Genomic DNA, 19,672 nt, shown 5'->3' on the forward strand with positions numbered 1-19,672 from the left:
CTCCATAGACCTGGCGGATGCATATTAACTTGTCCCGATCAATCGACAAGTTTCCTCCTATCTAGGATTCAAGCTGCAAAAGAGACAATACGTCTTCAAAGCCATGCCCTTCGGACTAAACATAGCCCCAAGGGTATTCACAAAGCTTGCGAATGTAGTCATTCGTCAACTACGCCTAAAGGGAGTTCAGGTGATTGCCTACCTGGATGACTGGCTGGTCTGGGCAGCATCCGAAGAAGAATGCACGCAAGCCTCCAAGGAAGTGATCCAGTTCCTGGAACATATAGGATTCAAGATCAACCTGGAAAAGTCTCGACTATATCCAGCTCAAAAGTTCCAATGGCTGGGTATTCACTGGAACTTACAGTCACACTACCTCTCCATTCCATCAAAGAAGAGGAGAGAGATAGCGGGATCTGTCAAGAGACTTCTTCAATCCGACAGGATATCAAGACGGCAATAAGAGGGTGTTTTGGGGTCTTTCCAGTTTGCCTCAGTGACAGACCCAGTGTTGAGAGCACAATAAAAAGATGCATCAGGAGTCTGGAGAAAATACGCATCAAACGCTCGAAGAGATCTTACAAGACCGATACCAACTCATCTGCGATCACTCCTCAAGCCATGGTCGGAGGCCAAGTACCTAAAGAAGAAGGTACCTCTACAACCGCCTCCACCTTCAGTCACCATCCACACGGATGCCTTGAAGGAAGGATGGGGAGGCCACTCACCAATGGAAAGTCCAAGGAACCTGGTCCTCCCTCTTCAAGACCTTCCACATCAACATTCTGGAAGCCACTGAAACTTTGCTGCTCGATCCACATCTGGCTGGTCTTAGACAGCGAAGTTATATTGAGATGCCTAAATCGACAAGGCTCGAGATCGCCTCAAATCAACCAAGTGATGTTGGCCATCTTCCGCCTGGCGGAAAAGAAGAGATGGCACTTATCAGCAGTTCACCTCCAAGGGTTCCCCAATGTGACGGCGGACGCTCTATCCGGGCTCACCCCGATAGAGTCAGAATGGTCCCTAGACGCAAGATCATTCTCCTTCATCTTACGCCAAGTCCCAGGACTGCAGCGACAACAAGAAGCTACCCAGGTACGTAGCCCCGTACGAGGATCCTCTAGCGGAAGCAGTGGATGCGATGTCCATAGATTGGAACAGATGGTCCAGGATTTACCTGTTCCCTCCAACCAACCTCCTGCTGAAGGTCCTCAACAAGCTGAGATCCTTTCAGGGAACAGCAGCGTTAGTGGCTCACAAGTGGCCCAACAGCATATGGTTCCCACTGATAACAGAACTACGACTGAAGCTGATTCCGTTGCCGGATCCAATTCTGACTCAACAAGTGCAGAAGTCAACGGTGTCCGCTTCATCACAGAAAACCCGGAACCTTCATCTCATGATTTTCTCACCTTAGCAGTCAAGAAAAGGTTCGGGATTTGAAAGTACAGTATCAACTTCTTAGAAGAATACAAGTCGAAATCTACTAGAAGACAATATGAGTCTTCCTGGAAGAAATGGGTTGCCTTCGTCAAGGAAAAGAAACCTAAAGAGATCTCAACAGATTTCTGTTTATCCTTCTTTATTCATTTCCATGAACAAGGTTTAGCAGCCAACACAATCTCTACGTGTAAATCTGCCTTGACTAGACCCCTACTATATGCCTTCCAGGTGGACTTCTCCAATGAAATCTTCAACAAGATACCTAAGGCCTGCGCTCGACTTCGGACCGCAGCACCTCCGAGGCCCATTTCTTGGTCCTTGGATAAGGTTCTTTATCTAGCCTCTACCTTGAACAATGAAGATTGCTCCCTAAAGGATTTGACATAAAAGGTAATATTTTTATTTGCACTAGCCTCGGGAGCCAGAGTTAGCGAAATAGTGGCCCTTTCGAGGGATGATGGCCACATTCAGTTCACAGACAGCGGAGAACTGAACCTTTTTTCCTGACTCAGCGTTTCTTGCTAAGAATAAGGTGCCTACCAAAAGGTGGGCTCCCTGGAGAATCTGCCCTCTGAAAGAAGATGCATCTCTATGCCCAGTAGAATGCCTAAAGGTCTATCTTCGTAGAACTTCAGACTTTGGGGAAGGACAGCTTTTCAGAAGAGAAACCTCAGGTTCAACATTGACCTTGAAACAATTAAGGGCGAAGATCACCTATTTCATTCGCAGAGCGGATCCAGACAGCACACCCGCAGGTCATGATCCGAGAAAAGTTGCTTCGTCTCTGAACTTCTTTCAGAACATGAGTTTTGAAAGTCTTCGCTCCTATACCGGATGGAAGTCATCCAGGGTTTTCTTCAAGCACTACGCGAAACAAGTGCAAGAGATAAAGCATTATGTGGTGGCAGCAGGTAGTGTACTAAAACCTGCCGCTTAAATTCTGCAAAGAACAGTGCACTAATTGGGACTTTAGTGAAGGGTGTACATGGTTTCCTCCTACGGAGTGGCATGTTTAGTGAAGTGTCTAAGTAGTGACACTATGAACTGTTCTAAAATATAAGGTGAAAGAAGCATAAAAGACTTACACATGTGCCATACGTATAACTGCGCAAGTGTTGATGAACTGTAATGACAGAAATGAGAAATAATGAAATATTACAATATTTCCTTTACAGTGGCTTCACGTTTCTTTTTCAGATGAAACAATTATTTCTGTTATTACTATTTTATTATGCTTTACACAATATTTCCAAAAAATTTCTTTAATTTTATATTGTATTATAAAATGAACTGTATCCTTGCTATCTATTATTTAGCAATAAACACATCTTTGAATTTTGCGTCTCATTTCGCCCTACAAATTCTAAACATGCTATGTAAATAAATGTGTCAGAGCACTTATTATCCTATTATTTTGAAAATATTCTGAACATATACTGTACTATATCTGTTCTAAGCGAACAACCTCACAATTATTTGTTATGGTATCAAGCATCAGTCCTTGGTAATGACTGATTTTATATCTGATTGCTTTACTGACTGTACAAATTTCCTACACGAATGAAAATCTGTCTACCTTGCTTACAACACACCAAGTGGACCAGGGGAGGTGTCGGTAATCAATACATACTTTGTTCCTTTCAGAATACAAACTATGTTTTACATGTATATGATAAGACTAATATACAAACTGGTTTGCTAGATTGTTCATTGAACTTACAATCCTCGGGTTATTTTCCTAGAGTCTCCCATGACTCTTCCCTGTAGGGGGCAGGAAGCACTGACATAGTCCGTGATCAGTTGAAAGGTGTATGACGGTAACACCATGTGTCTCTAGGTATAGATGACCAAGGAAAATTTATCTCGCGGTTATTGGCACTATTGGAAATCCACAGATACATTAATGCTCTGGTAAACTTCCATCAGGACGACATGGCCTAAGCACAAAAAACGGATTTTGAGCGAAGCGAAATATCTATTTTTGGGTGAGGTAGCCATGTCGTCCTGATGGACCCACCCTCCTTTTACAAAGGATAAATGAATCCCTCCCAAATGTACTGTATCTGTAGCACCTCGCAAACGCTACAAAGAATGATAAGATGGCGCCGGGACGTGATGTCATACTGGCGCCCAACTATAGTACGTGTAGGAGCGTTGCCTTAATAACGGCCCACCTACAATTCTTGCCACTTTCCCCTCTCGAAGCGTAAACGCTATTAGGGGTGTAGATAGCTTTGTGGCGTGTCAAGAATACATCCTCTGATATGTGATATCCCATAAGGCGAAAGCCAGGGATATTCGCGCCAGGAGTTAGAATTCTGGATACCTTAACTAAAATTCTCTAGGATATATCACTGTAGTTAAATATAACCTAGGAAGCTACTATGAAGGAACTTCCATCAGGACGACATGGCTACCTCACCCAAAAATAGATTTTTCGCTTCGCTCAAAATCCGTTTTACGATTTATAAGGAGATTTTGGTTAAAAATATTCCTTGCAACTAAATTTGGCTGAAAACTGCAAATTTTCATGTTTTGAGTATTGCCAAACTTTAAACTTTATTTTCTCTATTTTTTTAAAGTGGCATGCATTTTATATTGATGCATGCCTCAAATAGTAATCAGTGATATATGTGATTCTAACCTTTACATGAAACGGTCTTGCCTAGCCTCAATTAAAGCAGCAACCTATGTTTCAGTTTTCTTCTCGAAATCACCTATGGTTTATATAAGTGATGGCTCAATTCCACTAACCTGGCCTAATATGGGGAAACAGCATCTGGTGCCGGGGAATTAGCAGTAAACCCCATCATCACTTGGAAATGCATTATGTGCTCTTTTCCAACAGTTAGTATCCTTATCTCTAGTACTAATACTGTTACTGATCTTAAAATATCTTCTATTAATTATTCATTACTCCCCATGTAGTTTATTTATTTCCTTTCCTCACTGGGCTATTTTTCCCTTCTTTTCTAAAGTAGGGTTGTAGTTTACCTAATAGTAATAATAATAATAATAAAAAGCATCCAGTGCTGGGAATTAACAATAACTAGGGTTGAAGCTTAGCTAGTAATAATGATGATAATAAAAAGCATCCAGTGTTGGGTATTAACAGTACCCATCATCACTTGAAGATGGATTTGTGCTCATTTCCTATGGTTAGTATCCCTATCTCTAGTGCTAAAGGTGGAAATGGCATTCAGTTCCAGGAAATTAGCAATAGCCCCATCATTACTTTGAGATGCATTATGTGCTCTTTTCCTGTAGTTAGGATCCCTATCTCTAGTTTTAATGCTCTATAACCTAAGTAGTTTTGTATTTCTATTTTGGATAATGAAGTACATTCTTTACAACAATCCATCATGATATATTCTTTATCTTGGCAATTGCTGCACTACATATGGATCAAATTGGTTCTTATAAAGCCTTGTAAAGTTGCACCCAATAGGAATTCGTGCTTTAGCAAAAGGTAACATGCTTGACAATCCAAATATACTGTAGTAGAAAGGATTTAAGCCAAACCACAATTAATTATCCATGAAAGCAACTAAAACTCAGACGAACAGTAGTAGGTCTTGCCACTTTATAACTGACAGTAAAAGAATGGCTGATCAAGATAAAGGCAGGGGTTCCTTAAGCTGGCTTGCCACAATTACCAGTGGCTTGGCTTATTGCTAGAGGAATGGTATTTTCACAGTAAAATCAATTCCTATGGTGAAGGAATAGTCAGTTAACTCACTACTGTAATATTTTTCATAGATTTTTGACAGCAGTAAAAATTACTTGATATTGGAAGTGAAATTATAATTTAAGGGATAATGAAAAGCAGCTTCAATTTATACAAAAATAATATTGTAAATAAAAATATGATAACATTTATCCTTTTCATATATCCAGTGATATACTAGAAACATATCCAGTGATATATTAACTTATATTCACCATATCAAATTTTACTTCAGTCATTTTCTTCCTCTTCAGGACAGCACTGAAAGAAAAATGGGTTAATTAGTATACTGTAGTTTTATCAAAAGTAATGTGAAGCATTTAGGAAACAAAGTAAATGAAATGAATTAATCAAGCAACAAATGCAAAGAATGATTTTACAAGAATAAAAGATGTCATCCAGATTCCCTTACTTCTTGAGCAAATTTATTACTGGTAACTACCATAAACTTGCAATACTACTATCCTAAAAAATAAATCTTTCAATTAGCAAGTAACATTAATACCTTTCATTTTTGCACATTATTGGATACTAGGAGCTTAGGGTTACAAAACCTAAAGTACCTTAAATGACCCAATAATTTACAGGACCTAAAGATTTAATGTGGAGCACAGTAAGCTAATACTTTAGAGATTGGATGTACATTGAATTAAATCATACAAAACTGGAAGTGATGGCTTCTACACCCAAATATGGATAAAGTCCTGAATTTCTTGCATCAGTATTAATACTGTCCCGTGAAATCCTTCCCAATTGCCCCTGGCTGTCATCTAACCAAGTGGTTGCCTTGTGAATGCATGATTTCCTCTCTTCTCATCTTCCATTTTCAGGTGGTCACACCTCATGAGTGGACTTACCCAAACAGCTCTTCCATTTTTCTTTGGCTTGTGATATTTAGGATTGACTTCCCCCTATGAAGACAGGCCTAATTTCTCTGGTGGAAAAGCAAGTGTAGATTATCCTTTCTGGGAATAGCAATATTTTGGGACTTCAAGAATGAAATAGCATAATAAATGTGCAGCTTGATTTAGGAATTATTAGGATCTTAGAAAGGAGAGATTAGAAAAATGGAGGGGGACTCCTTATAAACTAATTCAGGGGTAGGAGAATCCTTCAGGTCAGAATGAATAAATATATATATATATATATATATATATATATATATATATATATATATATATATATATATATATATATATAAAACCAAGTGCACTTCAGACCTCATTAGTCAGATTCATTTCAATCTGACATCCAAGATGAGACCATAGAAGGATTTACTTTCTGGTCTTTGGAGGATGTGAATGTAGGGCTAAGCAGTTTTCACTATATGCCATTGCCTCAGCTGTTAGTCAATTTGCAGCCATGCAAGAGCAGTGACAGCAAGTCCCTAGATTTGCTCTATGATGAGATGCTAAAGGGGTAGTGGAACACATCAGTCCTTCCAACCAACAATTCTATCATCTTTTCTTCAAGGAGTTTGACAGATTTTGAAGGTGTATTGTGGTACAGTAATGTGTAGAATATAGAAATCCACTTTTGATGGCATTTGTGGACTATAAAAAAGCCTTTGATAGTGTGCACCGACCAATTTTATGGAGAGTCCTGCGTTATTACGGAATTCCTCTTAAATATGTAAATTTGATTAAGTCTGTTCTTGAGCATAGCAAGTGAAAAGTTAATGTTAGTGGAGTCTTATCAGATGACTTTCCAGTGAACAGTGGAGTACTCTAATGTAATGTGTTGTCTCCTATGTTGTTTATCCTCCTCATGGATTTTGTAATGAATAGAACAGTTGGGGATGATGGAGAAGGATTGGACTAGATTTGTAACAGGAAATTAGCTAACCTAGAGTATGCTGATGAAGCTGTCATTATTAGCAGTACACCCAAGGACTTGCAAAGCTTGCTTACCAGAATGCCTGAAATATCACAGGAGGTTACGCTCAAGATGAATAGAACGGAATATGCAAAGTTAGATGAATTATCATTGGCAGGAGAAAGGATTAATGAGGTGGAATTATTTAAATAGTCAGGAATTGTGATCTCTAATACAGAATCTTTAGAATTGGAGTTTAATGAAAGATTCAAAAAAGCAAATCAGACCATAGTTAGGTTGAATAATATTTGGAAATCAAATTGCCTGAAATTACATAAAAAAAAATCAGGCTTTATATCAGTTTAGTAAGATTGGTGTTACTGTATGGACATGAGTCTTGCTATTACAATGAAACATTATTCAACAGATTTTGTAGATTTGAGAACAAAGCCCTCAGAAGAATATTGAGAGTTAAATGGTAGGACATTATCAGAAATCTGCCATAGGTGGATGAGATCATGGTGAGGGGATACATAGAGATGGTTTAGTTCATGCTCTTCGCACTTCACCAAACTTTGGCTCCACAAGGCACTAGAAGATTTGGAGAACCCAGGCCTACATGGCTGAGAACTATGAATTGTGAAGTAGGAGAAAATGAATGGAGAAGTATTGATTTAAAAGGTCAAGATAGAGACAACGGATAATGATAAGTGTTGCACTTGGGTAGTTATCTAGTATGGGTGCAATGAGATAAGAACTGTTGAGTGCTTTTGGTTATTTTCATCAAATAAAGAAATAGGTCATCCCCAGGCCAATTTACTTTATTCAACAATTATTAGAGTCAGTGTCTTTCCAAGCATCCCATTCAGCAAAAGGATTCAATCCTTAGATTTGTTGAAGGCTGAAAGGGATGAAAAAGAGATTTGATTCACAAGCAGATGTGCTTTAAAAAAACCATGATGTCCTTAGAAAAGTTCTTTCCAGGAACCATGCTGAAAATGGGCTATTCCAGAGCCATCTGTGATATCACTGGTATAGACTAGGAGCTGAAGTTTTTGTCAATTAACATGATTGAGAACCAAATTGGTGTGATGAAATAGGCAGGTATTGACATTGGGAATCGTGTGGATATGAGAATACTGGATGTGTCAAGGGGAGGTTGAGTAGCAACTGTTGTAGATCTTCACCTATCATTTATGATTATTGTCAATGAAAAGAGAAGTAAGGGCATATCAATGAACTCTTTAGATTTTTGCTGTTTGAAAGACATTATAAAATAGTTGGTTGGTAGAGAAAATTGAATTTCTTCATTCCAACAACTGGACTCGGGCCCACATCAGCAAACAAGGTTAAACTCAATTTGAGACCATGTTTGTCATCAAAGGGTATGTTGTGTTGCAATTTGTTCATGGAAATTAGCTCCTTTTTACAGACTACTGAGTCAGAGATGCTAGATCATCCTCTTATTGTGGCTGGATCTTTGAAAGTAAAGGACAGATAATCTCAACTCCTATCTTATAATCTTGAAAGGTGTGGGTGAGTGTGAGGGGGGGGGGGGGGAAATCGGCAGTAGACATGTTTAATATTGCTCTGAACAAGAAAATGAACATTTTTTGAAGTTCTGTTTTTGGTGGGCATTTATGGCAAGAATGTTCCAATTACTAAGATTCAATGGCTATGCTGTGACACCTTTAATCTTCATTAATGCAATCCTTTCCACTTTTGGGGGTAGCTCCTCTTCTTGAGCGCTCTCTTAATCTCTTCATATCTCATAAGAAAGTGAAATTTGTGTCGTGGGAAATAGGGAGTGAAAAGTGCTTCTGAAAAAATGTTATATTGAAAGATAAATGTACAGAGATAACCTTGCAAGTAAGAAGCACTGTTGGAACTACAGAGAAGTTTAAGGTTAAAGTTGATCTCGTCTCCACAAGGGTTCAGCCACCCTTAGTCTCTACATATTTGATATTGTGATGATGTTATAAGATCAAGAAGTTAGAGAAGAGGTGCCTAGGTGTGCAATGCTTACCTATGACATTGTGCTGACTGATTTAACAAGGTGTCCAACTCAATCTCTTACAAGAGAAGGTGTCAAACTCAGCTAAAAAGATGGAGAACTTGGGAGTAGAGGCTTGAAAACTAGCAGAACCAATCCAGAATATTTGTGGACAAAAGGAGGATTAGTTCCTTCAAATATTTTCGTTCTGTTTTGAGTAAAAATGGAAATCTAGATGCAGAAGTTAGTCATAGAATTCAGTGCATGGATGAATTGGAGAAAGTCATCAGGGTTGCTTTGTTATAGGAGGATCAGTGTAAAAGGAAAGCTTTATAAAGGTGTGGTTATACTAATTATGCTCTATGGGACAGAGACTTTACCAATAAAACAAGAATAAAAAATAAAAATGGAAGTGGCTGAGGTGGATGACTGGTGTCACAAAAAAAGATATCCGAAATGAATTGATCATGGGGTAAAGTCAAAGTATTAGAGGTTTCAAATAAAGCTCGGGAAAGGAGACTGAAATGGTTTGGTCATATCACAAGGAGAGAAGATGAACGCATAAATAAAAGGGTTAGGAATGTGGAGGTGTAGGGGAGAGAAAGGGCAGGAAGGCAAAATTTCAGGTGGAAAAAAAAATTATTGAATGGCATGAAGGAAAAGGGTCTAAGAGAAGATGTACATGACAGAGGAAGATGGAGGAGGCTGACTAGAAACAGCAATCTATAGAAATGGGAAAAGCTGAAGAAAAAGAAGGGGGAATAAATCAATTATGCATTCAAAGGGGTAGAAGGCAAACTCCCCATTCAGGCTATCCTTGAAACAAATTGCAGAGCTGCTTCCCACTTCCCCACCATAAGAAAGGTAGTGTCAGGTTCAAAGGTTTCAGACACCTTTGCATTTCCAAGAATCTCCTTTAAACTTTTGCTATTATAGTGTGTGCAGGAAAGGGTGAACGCCAACTCGGGGCTTCTCTTGGATGGATGGATGGATGTTGGGTTAAGGACAGTAGTTTATCAGACAGATGAGCTGTCTAACCTAGGTTTTATCAGACAGATGAGCTGTCTAACCTAGGTTTATGAGCAGTGCCAACCTAGACATAATAATAGAGGCCTCTTGGAGAAGTTGGTCTTGCACAGCAGTTTTATTGTCAATCAGGGATTACTTGTCAATTAATTACTGGGAGTAGTATTTAGGATGATCAAAGGATGAGCATCTCGTTAAAAGGGCAATAACGAGCTCCACTCCACAGAATTAATGAAGTGCCCAGATTATACAGTTACTGTACATAAATGTCAGCAGAATTAGCACAAACCTTTGGTAAAAGAGAGATCAGGCATTTTCTTTGCTGCCCCCAACATTTTCAACCAGCCTAAAACATAAATGGTGTGCTCTGTGATAGGTTTCAAAGGGGGATGGCTAGCTAAGGTGAAGGATCAGGTTTCTTCCTGAAACAATGTTCTATGTTGGCATCTGTCCATCTCCCAGACAGTGGCTTATGCACCTCCTTTAGAAATATGATCATATCAGACAGGTCTGCCTACCTCTAGAGGTTTGACCATCCTATTTTTTCTCTCCCTGAGCTGATAGGTCACAAGCCTACCTGTGAGGACAGACTTTGTTAGCAAGCTATGAGAGTAGATTTTATAAGTGACAACCTAGAAAGTAAGGTGGTCGGTTACAGCCCTACAATTCCTTGACAACTGGACTCATAGTCAAGTGTATCTGTGGGTCCTAAGGACTTTGCGATGGGCCATTATCAATGGCTGATCTCTTTTCCTTTGATATTACATTATCCATTCAATGACAATATCAACAAGTTCTGAGATTTAGACTAAGAAATGGGAAATTTGTTAGCAATAGGGCCAGTAGAACAGGTCGGTCTTCTCGGCCAGGATTTTATCATCATCTATTTTTTATACCCAAAGTCTTCTGAGGACTAGAAACTGATGTTGGATGTTTTAGGGTTGAATAAGTTCCTCTTTGTAACAAAATTCTCTATGGAAATTCCAAGTAAAGTTCTAAATGTTAGTGGAAAGAAACTACTAATTGTGCCTCTCCTAGCAGATTTAAGGAAATATCTAAGGTTTACTTGTGGAAACAAGGTGTTCCAGTTCAAGTGCTTTTGTTTCGGTTTGAGAACCTGCACGGCGCATGTAGCAATGTGGCTACAGTGCTAGGGGTAAGGGTCCTTTTTGTTCCTGGGCAATTGGCGTCTCTTATGGACAACATGGGAAAAAAACTGTTGTTGAGGTTCCAGAAGTTGCTTTAGTGTATTCTCATCAAACTTGCCCCCAACCCAATCAATTCGGTTTTTCAGAACGATAATAGCATCAGTTCGTTTTCGGGCTACCCCCATCCATCTAAAGGTTTCAGTCTTTCCAGGATTAGTTGAAGGTGTTCAGGAAAGAAATAAAGAAGGTAATGACACAAAGAAATGTGCTGTCTAGAAATATCATAACAAAAGGAATGTGCATTTTAGGAACTATGTCCTCCTTGGAAAAGTTCATTCCACACATTCCAGTTTCATTTGAGCCATCATTAGGACACTTTTGACCAGAAGTTACTGTTGGTTACCCCCACAGAGCACCATGCCAGAGTAATGACATAGGGGTAGATTGCAAGAGCTTAGCATGGAGAGTGATTGACATATCAGTCTTCTGTACAGAAGACGCATTGATGGAAGATTAGTTGGTAGCCAGGAAGGACCTTTACCTTTCAGGATTGTGAAACATGAAAGATAAATGCCTATCAATGAACTGGAGGCATTGGCATACCCTAGCTTACATCAGAAAAAAGGGTGGGGATCTTTTGTTAACCCTTTTCTAACAAGGTCTTATGTTTTACAGAGGAGAGAGATATATCTATGCTTCCCAGGTTCATTCTTGGAGAAACAGAACATCTGATGTACCAAGTTGGGAATGTCAGATTATTTCCACAGAGTGGTCTCTTTATCCCTATGTGTGTCTACAGTTGATCACAATGCGTCGAACAAGAAAGTGCCACCTTAGTTTATGCCCATGAAGAACTTCCTCATGAAGCCCCTTCCAGGGCATGAAAGGTTTTCTTCCTTGTACCTGGTTAATGACCAGGATCCAGTGAACTTTTTCTTTCCCCAGTGAGAGCCTTGTGGATCTATTTTAAAGGGGTCAAATCAAAAACCTGTTTTGTGGAGTTAGGTTACTCACTAAACTTTGTCTTGAGTATGCCATGTCAGCATTCCTCAAGCAAATAGTCTTCGACACAGGTTAAAATTGGCTAAGGTCAAGGCCCAGTGTAAGGTGAGTAGCCACTTCTTTGAATAAACTTAGAATTTTATACTTGGTTTGGGTGCTAAACCCAGGTCATTTGAGAAATCCTGCTGTCTTCACTATATATCTGTATATAGTGGGGGCTGACTATAGGAATAATTAGTCATTAGTATCTGAATAGCAGTAGTTGTTATACGTAGTTAAGGTTTACCAAATACTATAGTTTAAGTACATAATACCATAATTTCAATATATCCAGTATATTATAGATTTAGAGACTAGTTTAGGTTTGATTTTATGTTACTCCTAGCACTTGGTAGTTCAGAAGTTGCTCATTAGCTTAGAGGTGAAGCGACTATTGAAGAAGCTTCCCATGACCAAAGGGGTTGGGAACACACACACATAGGTCTTCAAGGTAGTCCTTTTACCAGCTGTAATTTGCCAACACCACACTCCTGCTATTTAGTGTGATAGTGGATTTCAGTAACATTAAACATGAAAATTGTAATAATTATAAATTTTAATACTTGTAGTTCATTAGCATTACCTTTCCACGATCTCATGTTTAAGCTGTCAAAAATTTTTGGAGGTATTGTATAGCAATATTGCCAAGAAACAAAAAACTGCACTTCTAGATTACTTATATGAAATACTTGCTTAACATTCAAATACATAATGGCTGGTAATTATAAGCCCTTTTGTAATGACTGTTTGGTTTCCTTCCTGTCTTGGGAACTTTAGAAGTGAAAGGCTCATGATACTTGGGGAGTGAATTGTTTATGAATCTGGTGATGTTAAAAATTGATTTCAGACACTGGTCTTCTACAAAAGATTTTTTTTTTTTTTCATTTTAGCTTATGATAACCTCACACCAGAGTTTTTCCAAACAATCGACATAACTGTCAGTTATTTTCTATACTGTACACTATACCTACTGCTCCATGTTATAGGTTGTTTGCTATGCAATGTATCATAAGCTTGTACTCCTGAATTTATAGAAATCCAAATCTTAAAGGTAACAAATAATACTTGAAGTTTTTTCTTATATCTAAAACTATTTTAATAATTCTAGCACAATTTAAATTGGGATCCCATGTGTATTATATTAAGTATGATATACTATAAAAGATGGTTCTAGATTATGAAGTCTACAGTGAGTTTGTTTTTAAATGCAGAAAAAAAATTCCTTAAAATTTTATTCTAAATTCAATAAAAAAAAATGCATAATGTATAACATCAAATACAATAATAGTAGCTATCTATATATTTAAGGTATTTTAATGTTACTTGCATTTATTTTTAAAATTTTGTCTTTTTTCAGAAAACACTGCAAAATAATTTATGGCTACCTACTAAGCAGACAAACAAAAAACAAGAAACTTACAAAAAACTCTACGAAGCAGATGTGATTATCTTCTGTTTTTATCATGAACTGGAAACATAGAAACCCTCTGTCATCTGTCCGCACTGAAACTTTTTGAGATGCTGCGAGGGCTTTATTACAATGTCTTAATAAAGTTAGTTTGTACTTTTGGGCCATTGTTTCTTTAACCATGAAATGCTCTACCATGTCGCTAGTCTTTGGCATATCAATCTGAAACAAAATGTATTTCTTTTTCCATATAAATATATCTGTACTAAATTATATAATTTTTCCCTTATAAACCCACTTTTTCTTCCTTAGCCTAATCATGTGGCACTTAAATTTTCATATATAATCTACCAGAAGTATTATAAATTTCAGATTGCTTATTAAAGATGCTCATGCATACAGGTCCCTAGAAGAAGTTCATTTGTAACTAACAAAATCGATGTGCAGTCTGGTAGAGTAGGGAGGCAGGCACTTTAGCTATACTGTACAAGTGATTTTTAATACATGGTGATTACCCAAACTAACATTAGTTTTTACCTACCTTATCATACACATTATCTGTTTATTTTTAATACAGTATAGGAAATGTAGTGTAAGTCTCCAATTTTATAAGTACAGTAATTCCTATTTTTCCTAGCTGCAAGTGCTTTAAAACCGTTATTATCTCCAGCTAGAACTGCCGTTGATTCGTTAATGAAGTAGTTAGTTACGAACAGGTGGCGAGTAGAGGAACCACAGCTTGCTTGTCACAAATTAGCAATTTTTGACCTTACGCTAAGGACTGACAATGGGGGTCAATATGGTTGATGTAATTTAAAGGGCTCAGGCTTGTTACAATGAAAGTTTCAGATTAATTCTAATATTTTTGCTTTTTCCTACTTGTATACAAAGTATTTATCCTTTAAAATAAGAGACTCACACTGATGGAAGAACAGTTCCCTAAAACCAATTATGGAAGTTCTAATTTTCCCTAGAAACATCAATCTGCCAAGTCTTATAAGGGAGATGACTCTAAGAACCTCCTAACACCTATTCATTACATGAGGGCCTGGCCAGTGCCAGGTTATGTAAACTGACTCTAGGTCATGAAAGGTTCTGTCTCACTGTACAAGGGATGTTATAGAATGTAATATCATGTGTATGATGACCAATGAGTTTGACATACATGCAGCCATCCTTCCCCTAGTAAGGGGGGATGGGTGCAACAATTCAACAAAGATCTTGTTTGTGAAGAACAGTTACCCAGTCATGAAGCTTACCAGCACTGTTGTTCAATCCAGTGATAGCTATGGCTGGTGCACCATCAAGGAAGGTGGAATAAAGATGAAGCAGAAGAGCTGACTGAGTCATTCTACCTATCAATCTAGGCTTATGTTGCAAATGCTACCCTAGAAGAAATACTTTGTGTCCTCTTAGGAAATTTAGGCTGGCTATGCAAGCTGTTGAGCAATCGCCACAGGACTAAGATTGTAAGTATCCAAGTACCTGTGGGTATACTTCCATAGATAGTGGGAGGTGAAAATTGTCCGGCACTTTCACACTCCTGCCTTCAATAGCTGATCCACTGACAAGTTCTTCCATAGCCTCTACCCCTGGCTTTATGAGCTCTTGCTGGTAGCTCAATCCCCTCGTCAGGCGACGCGTATACTCTCAGGACTGTCTCATGAAGACAATAAAACAAGAAGTCTATGATAGTTCCTTCTTGATCTGAATGTGGCTCAATGTAGCCAAAAGTATAAATAAAGTGACTTTGACAGGTAAGGGGCAGAGCTCCTTGCCCTTTCTCCAACCTATCGCTCAGCTGCTTGTTAAACAATTCAAAGGCAGTACAGCTTCAAGCTAAAAACATACTTCCTACCTGAAGGAAAATGATTTATATTCACCTAGGAATACACACCTGTACTTTTTTACCATAATAAAAGAACATAGCCGAACTATACATACGTTAATGTGTTCAGATTTCAGTATTTTCATTTAATTGTACATAAAGGCATGTCTATAATAAAAGTATAGTTTTAGCTTAAAAAGGGTTTTAGGAGTGTATACCAGGTGTCAACAAAATTTAAGAGGGTTTATGAAGGCTCAAAGCTACGAAGAAAACTAAAAAATTGAATTTTTTTTAATAATGAAAAGCATATGTATACTGTAGATTTCTGTACCAACTTTGCAATTTTACAGCTATCTGGGGGGTGGGGTGGCTGGAACAGAACACCTAGGATAGCAGAGGGATTACTGTACAAGGACCTACACCGCCAGGCCTTAGGACCGTGGTCCTGAGCGCTGGTGTCATCACCCCCAAAGAGTTGGCATCGTCCACCCCCATATCCAAAGAAGAGGTGGTGTTATCAAAAGCCTATTTTTTTCAACTACAACTGTCCTTTCTGGACATCAACTTCTACTTCTTTTTATAGGAGAAGAGGAGGAGGATGATAAAGAAGAGTTGGAAGAGGAAGGGGAACAAAATTGCTGCTTCTGCTAACCAATGAAATTGCTTCTTCCACTAACCAACTTCTCCTTAGGCACTGCAAAAGAGAGGTCGAGGTCTGAATGACCATCTGAATGACCATAATACGCCCTCTACTCAACATGGGATACTGCAGTACTATATTCCGTTCAGAGAAAGGAGCAAAGTCCACCATCTAGGTAAGAAAGGTGAAGGAGAGTGCCCAAGCTCTTAATCGCATGGCCAACAAAAGGGGGACACGGGCATGCACCTCTGTCCCAACAGGGGATTCGAAGCATTGGCACATGGCTGGAGACCACCTGAGTGTCTCCTTTCCACAAAAGAGATTTGATAATGCTTGTGACTACAACTGGCCTTCCCAAACTTCTCTGACTCCTTATTAGAAGAAACATCAGACTCAGAAAAGGAAGGCCAAGGAGGAAGAGTTTAAAGAGAAAAGGGGACAAACTTGCTTCTCCCTCCTACAAAGTTTCTCCTCAGGCTCTGTAAACAGAGAAGTCAAGGTCTGGGAGACCACTGACAATGAAGCTCCCCCACAGGGAGAAACCACAAGGCTTACTGTGACAGAAACCACAACACTGGGGAACACTGTAACAGGGGAAGCACAGACAGGACTAGGGTCAAAGGCACATAGGAGTAGGTCATGGGCACTGAAGCTAATCACAGGGGGCAGTCACCTGCCCCAGAGCCTTCTTAAGCCCTTTCAGGCAGAAGCCTTCTCACTAGCCTACTAACCTGCTTAATTGGCTTAGGACACAATGGGGTCATTATGAGTGTTGGTACTAAGATCACTGCTGAATTACTATAGTCAATTTTTTTTAGCGAGGCAGATTTGCACCGACTCGCAAGGGTGCCCTTTTAGCTCGGAAAATTTCTTATGCTGATTGGTCTGAAGTATTTTTGTCCGAGTACCATCATTCTTTTCAAATGATTACCAAATAAGGTGAATCAAAACTTATTCACTAATCTAAATTTCTCCCTTAGATATAGGTTTTGTCAATAAATAATGTTAAATAAATAAATATGTTATAAAGTATCGTGATGGTAAATCTAAATTTAATAACAACACCCGCCGAAGTCAACGACAGGAGCTTGTTTTCGGATACGCTGCATAATTTTGTTACTTTTCACATATTTCAACACAAATTGAGACAAATTACACTAAGAATAAAGAGAAATATGTTATTTTAAACTTACTTTGAATACCAGAATCTACTAAAAACGTGGAATTGATAAAACTAAAAATGGGGAAAATAGCAGTTCGGTAAAAGCAAGTCTCATAGAGTGGGTCCTGGGTAAAACGAACATTCTACTGTCAAACACCAAAGAGAGACTTGAAGGGCGGTTGTAACTCGGCGGTGAAATTATGAATTCGTTTAATTGTCATTTTTATGCAATACTACAGTATCCTCAAACCGAAAATATTGCTACCAATAAAACCTAGACCTTTACGAAAAAAATATCAAACCCTTTCTATACGAACTTCCATCATAAGCCTATGATGTAAGTCGTATAAAAAGGGATAAGAGAGAGACGTCAGTCGAGATGTTGGAACACATATGCATGAGTGTGTGACATCACTGCTTTATTTAGCATGTGTACGAGCTACACATTTCACACAATACACTAGAATCTAAACTTTTACGAAAAAAAATAGAAAACCCTTTCTATACATACTTATTGTACATCATAAACCTATGATATAATTCCGTACAGAAAGGGGTTATTTTTATTTAAGGTTTAGATTTTATTAATAGCAGTATTTTTGGTTGTGGAGGATGCTGTAGTGTTGCATAAAAATCACAATTAAACGAATTCATAATTTCACTGCTGAGTTACAATCTCCCTTTGGTGTTTTACAGTAGAATGCTCGTTTTACCCAGGACCCACTCTATGTGAGACTTTTACCGAACCGCTATTTTCACCATTAGTTAGTTTTATCAATTCCACGTTTTTAGTAAATTCTGGTATCCAAAGTAAGTTTATAACAACATATTTCTCTTTATTCTTAGTGTAATTTGTCTCAATTTGTGTTGAAATATGTGAAAAGTAACAAAATTATGCAGCGTGTATCCGAAAACAAGCTCCTGTCGTTGACTTCGGCAGGTGTTGTTATTAAATTTAGATTTACCATCACGATACTTTATAATATATTTATTTATTCAACATAATTTATTGACAAAACCTATATCTAAGGGAGAAATTTAAATTAGTATATAAGTTTTGATTCACATTACTTGGTAATCATTTGAAAGCAATGATGGTATTCGGACAAAAATACTTCAGACCAATCAGCTATTAGGAAATTTTCTGAGCTAATAGGCCACCCCTGCGAGTCGGTGCAAATCTGCCTCGCTAAAAAACATTGACTATAGTCACCACTGGGGTCACTCGCACTGGGGCAAGGTAGCCTTAGCTACCTGCTCTCTCAAAAAGACATTGAGGGCCTACCTGCAGGACCTAAAGAAAGCAAAGCAAGAAAGAGTTTATCAGCACATGCTGAACTGTGTCAATCACTTTACGTTCTACCAACTCTAAAAATAACTTTCCAATGTAGATCCAAGCTCTTCCTGTTCATGAAGCATACTCCCAGGGCAATCCATGGGAGAACGGCTAACTTGATGAGGAGCTCAAAGTACTAATCAGTCTATCCAGTATATCAAGGGAGTTGCCAAGAATGACACCAGAGAAACTTACACTTCCTTCTCCTCCAGGAATATAACCACCTAACAGGAGGCCCCGATATAAACTCAGTTAAAGGGGATAATTGAGAAACTACCATGCCTGCTGTAATCTTAGATTGAAGGGATCTATCACCGGTTTAGTAACGGATCTGTTACCAATTTAATCATAAACCGATTCAGTGTCACCTTTCACTAGCATTCTCGCTTTGTTCCATTGTTAACACGGAGCCAATAGTAACTATTCAAAATAAAAATGATGAGAAAAAGATTAAACGGCCTTTGGTAAGGTGATGTAGTACATTCTTACTCGTTACAGCCTTAGACAAAAGAGAAGTCTTTGGCAGGAAGGTAAGCCTTTCGCTAAATTCTTTCACTAGATTCTGGAACTGCACTCTCACTCGGGGGCTTTCAAGTAATTTCATTATGTCCTTTACATGCAACTTTGCAATTGAAAACAGTTTTTCTATAAGTCACATTTATGTTAATACATCGCCAAACTGTATTTTAACCAGAGTAAAAATTGGAGTAGGAAAATGTTAGGTAATCTTTTGGACAGGGAAAAAGGAATAAATGAGAAGTAGAATAAATATTAAATTCAAACAGTGTATAGAGGGATGCTGTGAACAACACTCAAACTTTTATTTTTTTAACAGAATGGACAAAACATGACCTAAGTTCACTTATCATCTTAAAGAAGTTTGATTTTTTACAACCATATTTTCATCTATGGTGTAGAGCTTAAAGAAACTAAAACATCAGTTTGTAGGACACAAAGAAAGAATGACAAAGAAAAATTAGCTCACAACATGGAGATGCCAAACTACTTTACTGTGCAATATATAGTGTATTAATCATAATATCATAAATCAAAATCCCACTAAAAAGATTAACAAGATCTTGGGTGGTTTTCAAATCCCAAG

The 19,672-nt window shown here is 38.2% G+C and overlaps 2 protein-coding genes across 7 annotated transcripts in view; one reads left to right on the forward strand and one right to left on the reverse strand.

Moving 5' to 3' along the window:
* The window catches only part of mtSSB (mitochondrial single stranded DNA-binding protein), a 120,918-nt gene extending 107,153 nt beyond the window's left edge, over nucleotides 1-13,765 (forward strand). For 5 of the 6 annotated variants that reach the window (XM_068384853.1, XM_068384832.1, XM_068384846.1 and 2 more), the window contains one exon: nucleotides 13,554-13,765. The gene's annotated coding sequence lies outside the window, so the exon portion shown is untranslated. Of the gene's footprint in view, nucleotides 1-4,145; nucleotides 4,324-13,553 lie in introns of those variants that run through there. The other variant, XM_068384838.1, reaches the window with a different exon arrangement.
* Nucleotides 13,578-19,672, reverse strand: part of Rad1 (Radiation insensitive 1) — a 52,713-nt gene continuing 46,618 nt past the window's right edge. Inside the window, exon 4 of the mRNA XM_068384824.1 lies at nucleotides 13,578-13,826. Coding sequence (XP_068240925.1) covers nucleotides 13,578-13,826 — 249 coding nt within the window. The remainder of the gene's footprint in view (nucleotides 13,827-19,672) is intronic.

This window comes from Palaemon carinicauda, chromosome 1 (assembly GCF_036898095.1).
Source record: "Palaemon carinicauda isolate YSFRI2023 chromosome 1, ASM3689809v2, whole genome shotgun sequence".
NCBI classification, from domain to species: Eukaryota; Metazoa; Arthropoda; class Malacostraca; order Decapoda; family Palaemonidae; genus Palaemon; species Palaemon carinicauda.